Source organism: Hyperoodon ampullatus, assembly GCF_949752795.1.
Source record: "Hyperoodon ampullatus genome assembly, chromosome: 11".
Taxonomy (NCBI): Eukaryota; Metazoa; Chordata; class Mammalia; order Artiodactyla; family Ziphiidae; genus Hyperoodon; species Hyperoodon ampullatus.
This window is the reverse complement of record NC_136924.1, coordinates 40,840,345-40,858,637: the sequence shown is the minus strand read 5'-3', so window position 1 is coordinate 40,858,637 and position 18,293 is coordinate 40,840,345. Positions and strand designations below refer to the sequence as shown.

Genomic DNA, 18,293 nt, shown 5'->3' with positions numbered 1-18,293 from the left:
GGCGACGCGGAGGTGAGCTCGCTTCACTGGGCTCGGCAGGAGGCGGAGGCGGCGGCGGAGGCGGCGGCGGAGGCGGCGGCGGCGGCGGCAGCGACGCGCACAAAGGCGGATTGTGGCTTCACTGGTGCTCGCGGCGGGCGGCGCCGGGGCGGGGGCGGCGGGGCGCGCCGGGGGCCCCCGCGGGCGCGGCGCGGACGATGAGCCGGGGCCCGGCATGGCTTCCGCGCGGCCGCCGGGCCGGGCCTGCGCCTCGGCGCCCGCGCCCGCGGGGCTCCGGGCCGGGCCGCCCGCCCTCCCCGCCGCCGCCGCCGCCGCCGCCAGCTCCCCGGAGCCTGCGGGCGGCGCGGAGGCCGAGGAGCGCTCGCTGCAGCACATGCTGCGCGCCATAGCCGAGGAGCGCGGCCGCCTCAGCCTGCGCCGCGAGGTCTGCGGCCTCGGTGAGTGGGGTCGGCCGGGGTCGAGGCCGGGGCCGCCGCGTCGTCGGGATGTGCGCGCCTCTGGGTGTCTCTGCGCGTCTCTGTCTCTGCGTGTGTCTCTGGGGCTCCCTGCGTGTCGCATCCCCCTCACGCCCCCGGCTCCCCGCGTCCGGCTGTTTCCTGTGCCTCCGCGTCTCCGTCTCTGATTTTGGTCCCAAGAGCGGTCCGGCACGCTCTCGTCCCTGTGTGTCTGTCTCCCGGGTCACTCGGCGTCTCCCTCTGTCTGTCCATCCGGGCGTCTGCCCGTCTCCCTCCTTCCCCTCCGTGGCTCCGCCAGGCCTCTTCCTTCTCCAAGAAGCCCTCCCCGGGGCCTCAGTGCCGCTGCAGGGAGTGCGGGCGCTGGATCTGGGGAGACCCGGAGCCCGACATGGCAGGGCCGGGGCCCCGTGAGCTCCGGGCAGACCTCCCTGCCAGCTGCCCCGGCCACCGTCCCACCTCGCCGGGAGGGCAGGTCTCCGGCGTCCTGAAGCCTTTGTTTTCCCGCACCGCTCTCTCTGCACATTGGCTCTAACTGGGGACCTGTTGGACCGTCGCCCCCTGAACCCACCCGCTTGGCAGCGGGAGCGGGGCCGGCCGCCTCTCTGGGTGTGATGCTGCTCTAAGGAGGCCCTAAGTCCTAGATGGGCCGGTGACGTGGGGTGGAGGTGCCCCGTGTGGTTTGCGAGAGCCTGGGGCTCCAGGTGTAGGTGGGGTCTCCGTGAAGTGATGGCTATTGACGGATCGTGTTCAGACTAAAGCCCGAGGAGGCCGTTTTCTCTCTGAAAAGACCCCTCCCTTCTTCCTGCGGGAATGACTTCATACCACGTTCTCAGCCACCCCCCAGCCCCACCCTCATCCCCAGTCTGGGCTGGGGCTGTCTGAGGGGGCGACAGCATTTTGTGGAGAAGGGAATGTCAGCCTTGGAGATTCTGCCAGACCCACTCCCTTTCATTCACCATTGAAGAAACTGAGTCCCAAAGAGCCAGCGCATCCCCACCTAAGGTCACAAGGCATTCCAGGCCCCTCAGCAGGCCACACCCTGGAGGCTGGAAGACGAGAGGAAATAAATTTGCGTTCTCCTTTTTGCAGGAGGCAGATTTGGTACAAGATACTTCCCCTCAGCCGGTCTCAGTCCAGCCTGCCCTGGAACAAAGCTTTCCTCAAGCATGGGGGTGGGGGTAGGGTGTCTACAGGCCGGGGTGGACGAGGACAGAGGTTCTTTGGTCTCTTCTGAAAAGGTGTCACTAATTAGTTTCGAGCAGAAATGGAAGGGTCCTCATTCATTCATTCAGCACATGTTCATTGAGCACCTACTGTGTGCCCGGCTGCATGCCGGCCTGGGAGGCCACCTGTCACCTGGCACAGAGTGTCTGAGAGTGGAGGGGTCGGAGGGACCATTGCTCAGGCCCCTCAGCCCTGTTTGCTCAGCAGCTCCAGGCACCCCTCCTCACTCCCCTGTCAACACGGTCCTGCTGTCCTCTGAGCATCTCTCTGCCCTGTTAGACAGTCCCTGCCCCCAGGAGCCTGCACTGCCACCCCCTAAGAACAATAATTTGCTGTAGCACGTGGTATTTCCTGAGCACTCAGTATGTGCCCAGTGCTTTATGGAGGCTCTGTCAATTTGATACTGACCTTGCCAGATATAGGAACATTATCTCCACTTCACCTATGAGGAGCCTGAAGTTCAGAGAGGCAAGAGACTAGCTCAGGGGCAGCCTGCGAGGAAGTTGTATAGCTGGGATTGACCCCTGGTCAGTGTGACCCCAGTGCCTGTCCCCCCAGATGTCCCAACCAGGCCTTGCTGCACCTACTGCGCTGCATCTGGGGAAGGGACCTGCCCGTAGTAGGCCAAGAGCACAGCCTGGTGGTTGCACTATTGCTGTGTCTCCCCTCCTGCCTCTAGTTCCCCCTCACGCACAAGCTTTTCCCATCTTACCACCCCCAGCCCCTCAGAACTCAGTCCCTGTAGTGCTCTGATGTGCTGCACTTTTATTTCTGCTCTTTTCTGCACCTGGAAAGCTACCTCCTACTTAACCTGCCCTGCAAGCACATGCAGGGCTCCTTTCAGGCCTCAGAGCTAATGCTGCCACCGGGGGACCCTTCCTCTGCCCCCTGTCCTGCTGCCTGTGCTCTCTTTGTACCGGGTTCGCGTCCGGTGGACGAACGGATGACTGTGGCACTGTTGATGGTCTGTGTGGCTGTCTCCCCAGTTAGCAGGTGACCCCCCCAGGGCATTGCCCAAGCCTGAGTCTCCTCAGTGCCCAGCATGGGGCCCATGCAGAGCAGAGCCCCAGGGCACACTCAGCAAATGAATGAGAGGATTACTTTCTGGACTGGGGAATGAAGGGTGTGGATGGGCAAGGAAGTTGGAAACTTAAAGTCTTAGAAGGGCTCACGTTGCTGTCTCTTTCATTTTTCAGATGAGAAATGTGATGTTCAGAGAGGGACAAGCTAAACAGTGACTTCACGCCCAGGGTAGAGTTAGGACAGAATGATTGGCCCGAGCACCCAGGCGTGAGCCCAGAATGCCCTCCCCAAAGCACTTTCACCATGTCGCTCGCTCATCTCCACTTTGCAGCTGGGACAACCTGTTACATTTATGAATTAACTTAAACCTCCCAGATTTTTGTTGTTGCTGTTGTTTAATTAAAACTTAGGTTGTTCAGAACTAACCTCAGGTTGTTTTGAAGGTGGAAGGGAGTCACTGGGGGAGACGCTTGACCCTGGACAATCTGTTGTCATTTCTTTTATTTATTTACTTATTTGGCTGCGCCGGGTCTCAGTTGCAGCATGTGGGATATAGTTCCCTGACCAGGGATTGAACCCGGGCCCCCTGCATTGGGAGCACAGAGTCTTAGCCACTGGACCACCAGGGAAGTCCCTCTTTTTTTAAAAAAATAAATTTATTTATTTATACATTTATTTTTGGCTGCATTGGGTCTTCATTGCTGTGCGCGGGCTTTCTTTAGTTGCGGCGAGCGGGGGCTACTCTTGGTTGCAGTGCGTGGGCTTCTCATTGCGGTGGCTTCTCTTGTTGCGGAGCATGGGCTCTAGGTGCACGGGCTTCAGTAGTTGTGGCACGCGGGCTCAGTAGTTGTGGCTCATGGGCCCTAGAGTGCAGGCTCAGTAGTTGTGGCGCATGGGCTTAGTTGCTCCGCAGCATGTGGGATCTTCCCGAACCAGGGCTTGAACTCGTGTCCCCTGCATTGGCAGGCGGATTCTTAACCACTGCACCACCAGGGAAGTCCCGCTGTTACCATCTGAGTCACAGTGTCTGTCTATGAGATGAGAGAAAGCGACTACCCCCTTCTCCCTGCCCGCATTGTCTCTTGGTTGCATGATGAAAAGTATCTTGGAGATGCAAACCTGATTTTTGAATCTTGTCTACTGTGGCCTCTGCAGTAGAAGCATTTTTTTGAGGACTTGCTCTGTGCCAGGTGGGGGGATCAGCCTTGATCTGTGCTGCATGGGGTGTGGGTGCAGTTGAGTGGGGAGAGAGAGCCAGATACACAGGTGACTTGGCTGAAGTAAAAATCCTGCTGAAAGCAGCCAGGGCTGTGCAGGATTTTGAGCAGGATTTTGGTGTTTTATCCACAGGAAACTGCCTGTGATTCCAGGTAACAGGTGAGCCAGGCTGATGGCTGAGGCGGCCTGAGCGGGGCTCCAGAATCTCTGAGTTGGGAAGAATCAGGTGGTCCAATGCCCAAATGTTGTGTGATGCAGACGTCTGGACCAAAGGTGGAGATAGCCTGCCTGACACTTCCTCCTGGGGCTTGGGCCTTCTAATGGGCCCTGGACGTCAGCGCACACCTGCTGTGTGGGCAGGCTCCCTTCAACAGGGGCAGCACGCCCCTGGCGTTTGGTCAAGTCACGTGGACATGACCCGGGTCTGAGTGGCGGAGGGGCGCTGTGAGTGGAGGGGCCTTCCCCGTGCTGCTTGTCTTTGGGCCCTGCCTAGGCTGAGCGTTTTATTTGATTTTATTTTTTCAGTTTATTTTACTGTATTGTTTTTTCCCATGGCCGCGGCTGGCTTGCGGAATCTTAGTTCCCTGACCAGGGATTGAACCCGTGCCAGTCCTAACCATTGGACTGCCAGGGAAGTCCCCAAGGCTGAGCATTTTAGAGCCGTTTATTCTTGGGCTTTCGCCCCCTTTTAGGTGGCCTGGGGAATTTTCTCTCTCTTTGGAGTGCTGTGGGACAAAAAGAGTGTTTCACATTCACCATTTCCTTTTATCGTCAAAATAATCCTCTAAGGTAGGTATCATTAAACTGCTCTCTTTGTCCTGGTGAAGAAGCACAGGTTTAGAGGTGAAGTAACATGCCCCAGTCCCATGGCCAGTAAGTGGCAGAATCTGTCTGAGCTCTTAGCAGGGGTGAAGCCCTCACACCTGTCCTCGGGTGCGTGTGGCCTGGCCACCATAGGTGTGCTCAGCTGCCTGGCACGAGGTGGGCTGAGGAAGAGCCCAAGTCGAGGTGTGAGAGGTTGTGAGGGGCACAGAGAAGGGAGCCACCTTGGCTGACCAGGGGGGTTTGTGCAGGCGTGGCCTTTGAGAGGGGGTTAGGGTGGGCAGGACTTGCCTGGAGGAGCAGGGAGGCTTGAAGCCTGGCTGTGGGAGTTGAGACTGGAGTGGTGTTTGGGGCTCCGAATGCCCGGCTGGGACTTTGGTGTTCGCTTGGCCTGGCCTTTGGCAGCTTGGCGGGTGTTTGAATCGTGGACCAGCCGGCACTGGAGAGGCCGTTAGCACCAGGGATGCTGCTCACGTGCCGTGTGCCAGCCGCGCTGGACCTGCAGCAGCACCTCCTATGGAGGCAGGTTCTGTTATCAGCCCATTTTGCAGATGAGGAAACCAAGCTTCAGAGGGGAAAGTGACTCACCCAAGGTCACGTAGCTGGGAGGTAGCAGAACTGGGCTTCCTGGGGTTCCAGCCGAGGCATGTCAGGTGCCAGTAGCCATCCTGCAGAGAGTTCTGGAGTGAGCCAGAGGAGTACGGGGGAGACTGCCCTCCTGTGAGCCTCGCCTCTGTGCTGAACACCTACACGTGCCAGGCACCTGACACCACCCTGTGAATCGGGAAGAGGACCTTGCACGCTCGGCCCAGCCCTCTGTCTTGCTCGGTGCAGTGTAGCTGGGCGTAGTGGTGGGCGGGGGATGTTCGTGGGAGGTGTGGCTGGAAGGGAAGACCGGGGGCCTGAGCACGCCACCGTTTGGAGTTTCTGGGTCCTCATCTGTAAAGTGGAGAAAAGTCTGTAGGGTCATGGAAATTGTCTGAGAAGTGACAGGCACAGCCTCATGCCGCCCCGTGAGGACTGCAGGAGATGCGGCAGGAACAGACCCAGCACAAGCCCTGGCACGGTGTTGACCCTCTATGCTGTTGTTGTTATAAAGGACACAAACATCTGGCCCAGTGCCTGCACATGGAATTAGCGTTGGATTCAAGCTCTGAAGTTCAGACTGCTTTGCAGTGGCTGGGGCCAGTTTTTCTGGGTTCCCCTGGGGCCCTGGGCCCTCCGTCCCCAAGGCAGGCAGAGCTGGTTCTGGGGCAGTGCAGCGGGGAGGAAGTGTGGCCGTTTAGAGTGGCAGTGGTGTCTCTTTTCGGTTCCTGCGCCTATTTTTAAGGTCTGTGGGTTCCGGCCTCTATCCGTTTCTGGGGCTGGAGCAGCCCGGGCCGCTGCCGGTGTGGTCCTCTCACAGGGCAGGGACTCTGCATCCTTCCAGAGAACGCTGAGGACGCTGGACCTCGCACTCTAAGGAGACTGAGGGTCATGGCTGCAGGGATTCTTGGCAAAGCGAGAGGGCCATCAGCTGTGTTGGCATCCTTGCCCCCTCCCCTGGCCTGGGCGCCAGTGCCCGCTCTGCCCCTGCCCTGAGGCCTCACACAAGCCGTGCCCCCTCCTTGCAGCGCTGGCTCATTTACATCTGCCTCCTTCACTGGGCTGGGCGGGCTCAGGAATACCAGCCGAGCCATGAGGCCACTGCAGAGAAGCCCCGAGCAGGACGCTTGTGAAAAAAAAACAGCATCAAAATCCCCAGACAAATTTTTTCCAATTAAAAAATGTTACATGGGCTTCCCTGGTGGCGCAGTGGTTGAGAGTCCGCCTGCCGATGCAGGGGACACGGGTTCATGCCCCAGTCTGGGAAGATCCCACATGCCGCGGAGCGGCTGGGCCCGTGAGCCATGGCCGCTGAGCCTGCGCATCCGGAGCCTGTGCTCCGCAACGGGAGAGGCCACAACAGTGAGGGGCCCGTGTACAGCAAAAAAAAAAAAAAAAAAAAAAAAAAAGTTACATGTACAATATAGAAACTGGAAAATATAAAGAATGGAAAAAAATTACTCATAGTTCCAATCACGCAGTCACACTATTAACTTTGCAGCATCTTGCTTTCCAATCTTTTTAAAGCCCCTTTAAAGAATACTTGATATTCTACACATAAAGTTTCTTAATCATGCTTTCTCACTTAAAATTCCTAAAACATTTTCAGTGTTGTTCAAACTCTAAACATTATTTAAATGATACAGGATAGTTGAGTGGATGTGCCATAATTTACTTAATCAGTTTTGTCTTGTGGGTAACTTAGCTTGGATCTAGTTTTTCACTCTTATAAATAGCTTGCAACAGGCCTCTTCATTTGTGCGAAGCTTTCTGCATTTGGATGACTTCTTTTGGCTACCAACCTGGGAGGCCATTTCTTAGAGGCTGCTGTCTGACCCCCAAGGCAGGACTAGGACCATAGGTGGATGTGGCGGGTGGCAGACAGATGTTTACCAAACTCATAGAGAACTTTCTGTTATTTATTTATTTTAATTTTTGGCTGTGTCGGGTCTTAGTTGCGACATGCGGGATCCTCTGCTGCAGCGCATGGGCTTCTCTCTAGTTGTGGCGTGTGGGCTCAGTAGTTGAAGCGCCCGTGCTCTGTAGTTGCAGCACGTGGCCTCAGTAGTTGTGGCGCGTGAGCTTAGTTGTCCCACGGCCTGTGGGATCTTAGCTGCCTGACCGGGGCTCGAACCTGCATCCCCTGCATTGGAAGGCATATTCTTAACGACTGGACTATCATGGAAGTGCCATGGAAAACTTTCTGAATCATTGGCATTGGTACAAACAGGAAGAAAGGTGAGTGGCGGGTGACGGCTTCCTGGCACCCAGGTGTGCCAGCTGCTGAGAGAGGATCCAGCCTCAGACGGGGCTTGGGGCCGGGTGCCCGCTGGTTGGTGATTCTCCAGGCCTGTCTTCTCGCTGGGACCCCAGGCTTGCCTGCTGAACGGGGGAGTCAGGGGTCCTTTGTCCTGCAGCTGGGGGTGGGGAGGCCTGGGAACTGAGTGGCCCGGGCTGCTCCTCCCTCCAAGACCCTCTCACTTCCAGCTCTGGGCGGCCCCTGCCTGCCCAGCCTCGGGGACAGCAGACGGTGGCCCCCACGTCAGCACGGGTGCCAGGCTGCCTGTGCCCAGGCCCTGTGGGTGCAGTGCAGGCCTTGGTCCTGGCTCTTACCCTCCGGGGGCTAGCGTGGGCAGGGAGACAGTGCTGGGTGTGATCGGCAGCCCTCCAGTCTGTCCTCTTGCTGCTGCTGCGCGGCTTTGGGCCAGGTGTTCTTCCGAGAGCGGGCCTGACGTCCCTCTGCCTGACGTCGCGTCCTCCTGGCGTCGGGGCTGATCTGGCAGCTTGTTCCCCACCTCCTGGTTTTGGCTTGGGCAGCAGAACATCCTCAGGGTCACAGCCATCCTGGGGGAGCCAAGATGGACAAGAAAGATACAGAATTCAACCAGCCTGTCACTGTTGCTGTGCAGACAGGTAGGTGAAGCTCAGAGAGGGCCCTGGCAGACTGAGCACCAGAGCCAGAATGCCTGATGGGCCCTCCCGCCTGTTGTCTCGGTTCAGGTAAAGAGATCGAGGCCCGCTGGGGGCAGGGCAGGGTGTCCTTACTTTCCATGTGCGGTGACCGGGCCGGGGTGTTGGGGGGAGAGAAGCACAAGGAGGCCCCTCAGGGCCCAGCTGGCTGCAGCAGGAGCTGAGAGGTTGTTGGTGAACCTGAAGACGAGGGGTCAGGGTGTCTGGGGGCCGAGGTAGGAGCTGCCCAGCGTGGGGAGGACCCTCTGCACGGTCCAGGCCGTGCAGGATGAGCATCAGCTCACTTGGGAGGGACCACCTTTTTAATATTTACTTATTTATTTTTATTTATTTGGCTGCGCCGGGCCTCAGTTGTGGCATGTGGGATCTTTTTTAGTTGCAGCATGCGGGCTTCTTAGTTGCGGCATGCGGGATCTAGTTCCCTGACCAGGGATCGAACCCGGGTCCCCTGCATAGGGAGCGCAGAGTCTTAACCACTGGACCAGCAGGGAAGTCCCTAAAAAGGGAGTCTTGTGTTTGATGGGATACAAAACAAATACCCGGTTAGCCTGAGTCTTTTAAAGCAGCAGTCCCCAACCTTTTTGTCACCAGGGACTGGTTTCGTGGAAGACAGTTTTTCCATGGACCAGAGTGTGTGTGGGGAGATGGTTTGGGGATGATTCAAGCACATTACATTTATTGTGCACTTTATTTCTATTATTATTACATTGTAATATATGATGAAATCATTATACAACTCACCATAATGCAGAATCAGTGGGAGCCCTGAGCTTGTTTTCACTTGCCACTCACTGATAGGGTTTTGATATGAGTCTGCAAGCAACTGATTTATTATGGTCTCTGTGCAGTCAAACCTCTCTGCTAATGATAAGCCGTATTTGCAGCCACTCCCCGGGAGCTAGCATCACCGCCTCAGCTCCCCCGCAGATCACCAGGCATTAGATTCACATAAGGAGCGTACAACCTAGGTCCCTCACACGTACAACCTAGGTCCCTCACACTCGCGCAGTTCACAGTAGGGGTCGCGCTCCTTCGAGAAGCTAATGCTGCCCTTGATCTGACAGGAGGCGGAGCTCAGGCGGTAATGCGAGCGATGGGGAGCGGCTGTCAATACAGATGGGGCTTCGCTCACCCGCCGCTCACCTCCTGCTGTGCGGCCCGGTTCCTAACAGGCCACGGACCGGCAGCAGTCCGTGGCCCAGGGGTTGGGACCCCTGTTTTAAAGGATATGTTCTTTGCCTCCCTTGAATGACCAGTGGATATGTGAGAAATGTCTCTTGGCAAAGTGAAAAGGAGAGGGGCTTAATTTTTAGTGCCGTAGTTGGAGGTGCTGTCGCTGTTTATCTTTAGCATAAAAAGCCTTTGGTTTGGGACGTGCTTTGACTCTAGACTGTCTACACTTGGGACAACACTTAACGACAGAACAAATGAGAAAAGCAGAGCACAAACCGCTCTTTACGAGGAACGTGTACTACCAAGATCAGCAGGAAAAAGCCCGACTTTTACAAAGGGCTCTACCGCGTCCGCACGGGTGCTCACAGCTGCTGAGCGGAATCCTGTGCGGGTCTTGTCCCTGTTTACAGAGGGGAATGGAGGCTCAGAGTGACGGGGACCTCGAGTGAGGCGGGCCTGGGCTTCTGCCTTCTCGTTCTTTCTGGAACGTTGCTCACGGGCACCATCGCAGCCGCACCACCACCCAAGACCCTCGTGCCAGTTGATTGCTCACCTTTCCTGCGATCTCCACCCCTCTTTCAGTGTACATTTTTAGGTAACCGTAGTCACTGTTGCCTCCCTCGTGCAGGCCGTAGTGACTGAGCGCCCGGGGATGCAGAGCTGGACTGGGCTTGGCCCTGCTTCCCGGGGCTGAGAGCCTCCCCGGGAGATGGTAGTGGCAGGTGGGTAGAGGGTAACCGATCATGCTGCCCCCTGACCCCGCCCACACCCATCACGGACCAGCCCAGACACTCCCTGGACCAGCCCCCACTGCTGACTGCCCTCGGACACCCGTCTCCCCAGAGTGTGTCACCTCCAGCTCAGCCTGACCAAGACTGGGCAAGGGTCAGCCCTTCTTCACCTGCCCCTCCAGCTGTGGCCGAGTTCTGTCTGCCCTGAGCCATCCCTCATCCCCACCTGGGTCACCTGTGGGCTGGACTACACCAGCCCCCGCGCCTGGTCCTCTGTCCCACCACGGCTGCCACTCCCGACTGTCATACTCTGCTGCTTACACCCCTAAAAACCTCTGAGGCCTACAAGTCAGAGTTCAAGATCCTTCGCGACCTGGCCCTGATGACAGCTAAGCCCCAGCCGTGCGAGTCTTCTCGGGGGGCTCCTCCACACTTTGCCACTCTGTCGCCGCATCTGTCAGGGGAGCCTCACCTCTCAGTTCTCAGCTCAAGGGCCCGTCTGGCCCTTTCCTGACCCCTTGAGAGGACCAGCTGGGCACCCCCCCCCTTGTTCTTGACAGCACTTGTACCGATTTCTGCTATCAGTCCTGTGATGCTGCATAGCCTCCTGTGTGTGACTTCCTCTCCCTCACCCCCTGGGGTCCCCTGCAGGGTCATTGGCACTGGCTCTGCATCCCTTGTGCCAGCTCAGGGTAGGACTGATGGAGCGAGGCCCAGGGAAAGGGGCTGTGAGGGGAGTGTGGGTGGTGAATCGATGGGTTGGTATCTGTTGAGTGAAGAGGGTGGTCATTTCTTGGGGAGGTAGCCCTTGAGCGGGGCAGTCCTCACAGGGGGTCCCACCTGGGCAGAGACAGAGCAGGGAAGAAGGCAGAGGAGACTCAGAAATTAATTTTCCCTGAATGCTGTGTCACTTTGGGGAAGTCACTGCAGCTCTCTGGGCCTCCGTTCTCCTGGCAGAGTAGGACTGATTACTGCCCTGAGTCCACCTCGGGCAGAGGTCAGCCTCCAGACCTAGAGCATCAGAGAGTGTCACGGAGGCTGCCTGTGACAGGTGACGGCCCTGGGTCAAGTCCAGGGCGCCTGTGGGAGTCTCTGTGGGCAGGGCCCTTCCCCCTTCCAGCTCTCAGTTTCCTCTTAGGGTAAAATGGGGAGAGGAAGGTTGACGTGGACCACTGTTCTCAGCCCGTGGTTCTGGGATGTGTGGTCAGCAGTCCACAGGCATTACTGCCTAAAACTGAGCCACTTGAGAAAAGCAGGGCCAGTTACACTGCACCTCAGGGAGGTCAGTGCCACTCTGTGCTCTGATTCAGGGACAACGGAGATGAAATAGGAAGAAGCAGAAGTAGGAAGAATTGCATACGCCACCCTGCAGCCCAGAGATGGAAATAAGAACCCGGTCGTCCCACCACCCAGAGCTACACCGTCACACTCGGGGCTGTAGCTTTCATACCCGCCAAGCCCCCCAGCTCTGTCTGCAGGTCCATCCTACTGATCCACAGCATCTGGTGGCTGGTGCTGCCTCGGGTGGTCACCAAGACTGCGCCCCCTGCCAGGAGGCGGGGGCCTAGCGTTCCAGCTTCCTCCTGACCCGGGGAGGAGGGAGCTGCCCCCCGCGGGGCTCATCAGCTCTCGCTCAGCTCCTGGGAGCCCTCGTCCCGCTCCTGCTCCGCACGGCAAACCCCAAACCCCAAGGAGTCAACTAAGGCCAGAGCTGCTGAGCCGCGCAGGGAGCGGGGATGGCGTCATCTCAGGCGGGGCACGTGTCTGGGAGCCTCCCTGCAAGTCCGGCTGCCGCCCCGTTACTGCAGGCCCAGCACTGGGTCGTTCCCATAGCAGCCTGTGGTGAAGGGGGGTGTCACCCCTGCTGGCAGACAAAGAAGATGAGACTGAGAGAGGGGAGGGCCCTTGTTCAGCGTCCCAGGTAGTCAGTCTGGGTTCTGGGCCCAGCTCTCCTGGACTCGAGGCTGTGGCCTGTCCCTCTCATGCTTGGACATCCATCTCTCCAGGGAGAGGCATTTGGCGCCTTTTTTTTCCGTGTGGCTTCGCCCCGGTCTAGTGTATGAAGAAGAACCCCACCCCCTGGTTGTCACAGAGAAGGAAGTCTTAGAAGCGAGAATAAAGGAGGGAAATGAAAGAGGAGGCAGGCTCGGGAGTGGGCGTTCCTGGGGAAGAAGCTGCGGCTGGAATTGAGCAAGGGAACCAAGACCCCAGGAGCGAGGAGAAATGAGACAAGCGGCCCCTGGGGGGGGCGGCGTTGGAGGGACTACGCTAGGTGACATTGAAGGTAGAACACCTGAGGGGCAGGTGTCCTTTGGGTCTGCCCAGGGGCCGGGGGCAGGGGGACTTGAATCCTAGCTTCACTCGGTGTGTCATCAGCTTTGCATCCTGGCACATTGGAAGCGCTTGGTAAACGTCAGCCTGGAGCCCGAAGCCTGCAGGAGTAGGTGCTGGGGCACAGCGGTGAGCAAGACAGTACCTTCCGCCTGGACTCACTGGGTGGGTTGGTCCAGCTGTGCCTGGTCCCCAGCTCTGAGCCTGGTCCGTGGGCCAGGATGGGTGCACCAACATGGCCTGGGGTTGCTGGGTTTCAGCATCTGCTCTGGCGCAGTGGTGGGAACAGGTGGGCTGTGAGCCTCTTGCGGTGCTGGCCAGGCTTCTGGGCTTCTGTCACGCGCCTCGTGCTGCGTGGCGTTGGGGGGTGGGGGCAGGAGGAGGTGGAACAGGGACCGGGGCAAGAGGAGGTGGAACAGTGACCAGGGCAGTGATCAGGGCGGTGACCAGGCGATCGCAGCCCAGGAAGGTGGTGAGGGCGGGCGGGAGGTGGGAGCTGCGGTGGCTGGGTGGCGGCTCCTGTCGGGGCTGGGGCACCTTGTGTGGGTGTCCACCGAAGACCCATCAGGAGAACGGCACCTCGTCTTGGAGGCCCGTTTATGTGTCAGAGCAAAGCAGTGAGTCAGGAGTTTGAATAAGGCCACGTCAGTGACGAGCTCCTAGGAGATGGGAATTTGAATGTGGAGCTCCTGTTTTGGCCTGATAGCTGCTTAGGCAAGATCGAAGCCCCCTGGGAAGAGTTGGTGGGGAGCGAAGTGGCCGCAGTCCTATGATGGTGGCCGCAGGGCTGCAGGGGTTTGCAGGCATTGCTGTTCTGGAGAATGCAGAGGATTGCTTTTGGGAACTGTGGGCCGTGGGAACTGAAGCCCCACCCTTGAAAGTGACCTTGAGATCGGGGTCCGGGTTTGTTTTCTCACTGCACCTGGGGCCTCAGGTGATGCCCGGCACGGGGCAGGCTCAGAGTGGGTGCTGAACCTGACTTGGATTCCAGTGCCAACTCCCATCGTGATCTTGCTGGGTAACCGGGACCGAGGGCCTCCTGGGGTGACCTGAGGGCCGTAGGAGCACTTTAAGGGTTTCGCAACATTGCGCATATTGTGAGAAGGGACAGTGGCTTCGGGTTTCAAAGCTTCCGTGGTGCTCTCTGAGTAAACTGGAAAACCGGAGTGCAGTCACGTGGTTATTTGTTCAACATTCACAGACTCCCCGCTGTGGGCCCTGCCCTATGGTGGGTACCTGGTCACCCTGCCAGTGAGGTGCCTTGTCATGGTGGGAAGGGACACATGAGTGTGTTGTGTGACAGGCTTAGAAGGCAGCTCTGGGCTGTGGTCTGGCTCTGCCAGGTGCCAGCAGTGCGACATCAGATAAGTGAATCAAACCTTGAGCCTCGATTTCCTCATCAGTTAAATGAAGGTAGTAACATTATCTCACAGGGTCTTTGTGAAGATCAAATGAGGTAAAGTGGCTCAGGTGGGTCAGGGGAGGTGCGTGGGGCGGGTGGTGGGAACAGGCACCAGGGACGTGATGGCCAAGCTGACTTGCACAGGCCGGGTTGGGACGGGCCTAGGGCCCTGTGGTGTGGCCCAGGAAGACTCCATGGTGAGGGGCGTGGTGGCCTGAGGACGCGCAGGGTGTTTGGTCAGGGATGAAGGGAGGGGCTGCAGCATGGGGGACCACAGCGCAGACTGGAGGGGCTGTCTGGAGGGCCTGGCTCATCTGGGGAAGGAGGCTCGACTTTTTCCTGGAGAAGAAGGGGGCCAGGCAGGTGGTGGGCTCTCCTGACCCGGCCACCTTGCCGTCCTTGAGACCCTGTGCTTCCCTTAGGCTGGAGCGGAGGACTGGCCTGGCCTGTGGGATTGCTCACATGGGGACCCGTCTGACCAGTACTTCTCCATCCAAGTGCCTCATCAGGGCAGCCCTGGGCCTCCCTGGACAGCTTCTTTGTCTTCTGTGCCCTGAGGGAGGGTCTCCAGCCCACGAGGGGCACTGAGAGGCACGGGTTGATGAAAGGCCTATTGAGGGGCCACAGAAGCCTATTCATGCTGCCCTGGCTGCTGGGGCGGAAGCGGCCAAGGGCTGCCTTGGACTCTCCCCAAAGAGGCCAGTTGACCCCCAGCGTTTGGGAGGGGCCAGGCTGAGCCGAGGCGGTTCTCAGGAGGTCCCTCTCGGGGCCCTTGGCCCAGGTGGCCCTTGGACGGGCTGGGCATCGGGCATCTACAGGCCGTGGGTCATTCCTCTGCCCCTTCCTTCTCCCCACAGCAGAGAGACTCTGTCTCAAACCCTTCAGGGGGCCCCGGTCCTCTGAGGATAAACACAAAGCCCCCAACCCAGCCAGGAGGCCCTGTGAGGTCACGTCCTCTACAGCTTGGGCTCCCACGTGGCATCCTGGCTTCTGGACCCTTTCCCTGTCTCTGCCTCACCAGGAGGACCTTGGATGCTGTTCCCACCCCCCCACCAGGAAACTCCCCTCCTCAGGGCACGCTCCCTGATGCCCCAACGAGGCGCAGCGCCCGTCGTGCAGGCTCAGGGAACACAGCCTGCCCTCTCGACCCTCACGAGGCCGCGTCCTGCTTGTCTGTGTGAGTTGTTGATAAATCCTCCTCCCCCTCAGCGCCAGGTAGGCAGGGTCCGTGCTAGATTCTGCTCCCCGTCCCGCCCAGCACTGAGCACCCAGCCTTGAATGGTGGCACTCCGTAAATGCTTGCTTCAGCTTAAGCAAGATGTGGATGGCTGGGTTCAAGTACCAGCTGCAGCCGAGGTGAGGATGGTAGGTGGTTAGCACAGCGCCTGGCACACGGTGAGTCCTTGGTGCTGTTTAGATGCACAGCGTATTATTAATACACTACCAAATGTTTGAAAAACAGGAAAAAGTTGTAATTCCACCACTCTCAACACTAACCACTATGGGCGTTTGGGTTCAACTTCCTTTCAGCCTTTCTTCTTAGGCATTTTTTTAAAAAAAGCAATCTCCTTCCTTCAAGCATTATGTACAATTTTTGTGGCCTGCTCTTTGTTTTTTGCTGTTCTTCTTTTTTTAGCTTTCTATCATAAGCATTTTCCCAAGCAACTTTATTGTGATTAAAAATGTTTGTTACTCTTGGAATAGGTAAACGTGGTCAGGGCACAAAATTCAGATGTCTGAGAAGAGTCATAGAGAAAAGGCCAAGACGCCTTTCTCCTCCCTGGCCTCTCTCCAGAGGCCATGGTAACACCGGCAATGATGTAAATAACACTTGCTGACCCTGGGCCCCTGCTCAGTGGCAGCCTGGTTGGGCTCCGAGGGTATCAACTAATTAAAAACTCCGAACAGCCCCGAGGGTTGGGTTCCATTATCCCAGTGCCCCAGCCTCTCACCCCACAAGCACTTGGGTCATTACGAACGATTCACTTTTATATGAAAAACCTCTAATATTGTTAGCTCCTCATATTTTCCCTCGCTTCATTTACCCTAGAGATCTTTCCTTAGTAGTACAGATAGAGCTGCTTCAATTCGTGTTTGAAAGCTACACGGTATCCTATTCTGTGAATGATCTCTCATTTATTCAGTTACTTTCCTGTTGATGGGACCATTCCAGTACTTTGTAAGCAGTGCTGTAGGAATTACAGAATTTTACACGGGCGGGTGGAAGACTGTCGGAAAAACCCCTCAGGGGAGGAACTGCTGGGTCAAAGGGAGAACCAGCTGTGGTTTTGTTGCCCAGCTCTCTCCTTACAGATTTCATCAGTTTATTATCCTGCGGCCTGATGTGAAGTCCCCATTTCTCCACACCCTCTTCAGCGTGGAATGTTGTCAGGTGTTTTGATTTTTTCACATCTGATAGGTGAAAAATAGAATTTTTCAGTTTTCATTTACATATCTCTGTGTGAAGCTGAGCATAGCTTCCTGTCTTAGAAGACATTTATATCTTCCTTTGCCTTTCTGTCCTGTTTCATTTTATTATGCAGTATATGAAACTTATTTGTTAAGAAAATTCACCCTCATTTAAGAGTTCCAGTGATTTTTTCCAGTGTGGGGTTTGTTTTTGCCTTTGTTTATGTTGTGTGGGGTTTTTTTTCCTATGGAAATTTTTTATGTTGTTTGATTTATCTATCATTCTTTTCATTTTTCTTTTATTTATTTTTTGTCTTTTCTTGTTTTTTTTTGGATTTTTTTTTTCAATATCATTCTTTTCTTTGACAGCCTTTGTGTTCTGAGTCTGAGAGAATTAAAAAATTCACTCAAGGTTTATTTGATTTTCTTATGATTTTACTTTTGGCATCAGAAGTTTTTCTTTTTTGGAATTGGTTTTGACATGACCAGGGGCCCAACCTTATTCTTTTTCCTCAGCTGGCCAGTTGTTCCAAGAGCAACAGTTGAAGAACTGTCTTCATCCTACTGATTGGAAGGATGAATATTTATATAAACTAAATTACCATGTATTTTCATTCTGCTTTTGTACTTTCTTTTTTTTTTTTTTTTTTTTTTTTTTTTTTTTTTTTTTTTTTTTTTGTGGTACGCGGGCCTCTCACTGTTGTGGCCTCTCCCGTTGCGGAGCACAGGCTCCGGACGCGCAGGCTCAGCAGCCATGGCTCACGGGCCCAGCCGCTCCGCGGCATATGGGATCCTCCCAGACCGGGGCACGAACCCGTATCCCCTGCATCGGCAGGCGGACTCTCAACCACTGCGCCACCAGGGAGGCCCTGCTTTTGTACTTTCTATTCTGTTCTATTGATCTAATTGTGTACCAGTACCACCTTGCTTTCATTAATCACTTGGCTCATTTCATTTATTCACTTAATTAGCCAATATTTATTGTTTCCTATAGGCCAAATACTATTCTAGGAGCTAGGTGTACAGCAGTGAACAAAACGATCAAAGAGGGAAAATGCTCTGTTAAAAGAGATCTGTTCTAGTAAGGCAGGTGCTGGCACACGATGGCCCCAGGCCACCTCCAGCCTGCTGCCTCTTTTGGTAAATAAACTTTTATTGGGACATAGCCATGCCCATTTCTTTATGTATCGCTGTGGGTGATTTTGTAGTTGAGACAGGACCGTGTGGTCTGCAGAGCCTAAACTATTTTCTATCTGGACCTTAACAGAAAAAGTTTGCTGGCTCCTGAACTCAGGAAAGACTGAGAGCAAAGAAGATAAGTAAAAAATATATGATGCTATAGACTGATAGGTGCTATGGAGAAAAATAAAGCAGGAAGTGGGGTAGGGACTGTTGGGGTGGATTTACAATTTTAAACAGGGTGGTTTGGGGAGGCCTCCCTGAGAAGGTAGGTGTTTGAGAAAGGAGCCAAGGGGAGGTGAGGACGTCAGCCTCATGGAGGATTGAGAGCAGGGGCGTGGCCAGAGCTGATTCAAGCATGGGGACCAGTTAGGGAGCTGGGCAGGAATAGAGGCGGGAGATGGTGGTGCTTGGCCCTGGTGCCAGAGTGGTTTGTGAGAAGTGGTTGGATTCCAGGTACATTGAAAGGTAGAATCAGTGAAACGATGCAGAGATGAAGTCAGAGAGTTCTGCAGGAAAGCAAAAAACAAAACCAAAAAACAATGGTAGAATTTAACAAACCTGTAAATTAACATATCTGTCCAAGTAAGAGAGGACTGAAAACTTTGCGCTGGAGACAGCTTCTGGTGAGACAGTAGCTAGAGGTGATGTGGGATTAAGGGAGGGTTTTTGGTTTGTTTCCTTAAAGTTGGGTGACTCTTGAGTTCTTTCTTAGGGTTAGAAGTGAAGAAACTAATCCATGGTAGCTTAGACAAAAAGAAATTTATTAAA

At 55.8% G+C, this 18,293-nt stretch overlaps 1 protein-coding gene across 2 annotated transcripts in view; it reads left to right on the top strand.

Annotated features, from left to right (window-relative positions):
- Positions 1-358: 358 nt before the first annotated feature.
- The window catches only part of KIAA0930, a gene marked incomplete at its 5' end in the record, with an annotated part of 40,226 nt that continues 22,291 nt past the window's right edge, over positions 359-18,293 (top strand). The window contains one exon of one of the 2 annotated variants that reach the window (XM_079715287.1): positions 359-437. In XM_079715287.1, the coding sequence (XP_079571413.1) occupies positions 374-437 (64 nt within the window). The remainder of the gene's footprint in view (positions 438-18,293) is intronic. The other variant, XM_079715288.1, reaches the window with a different exon arrangement.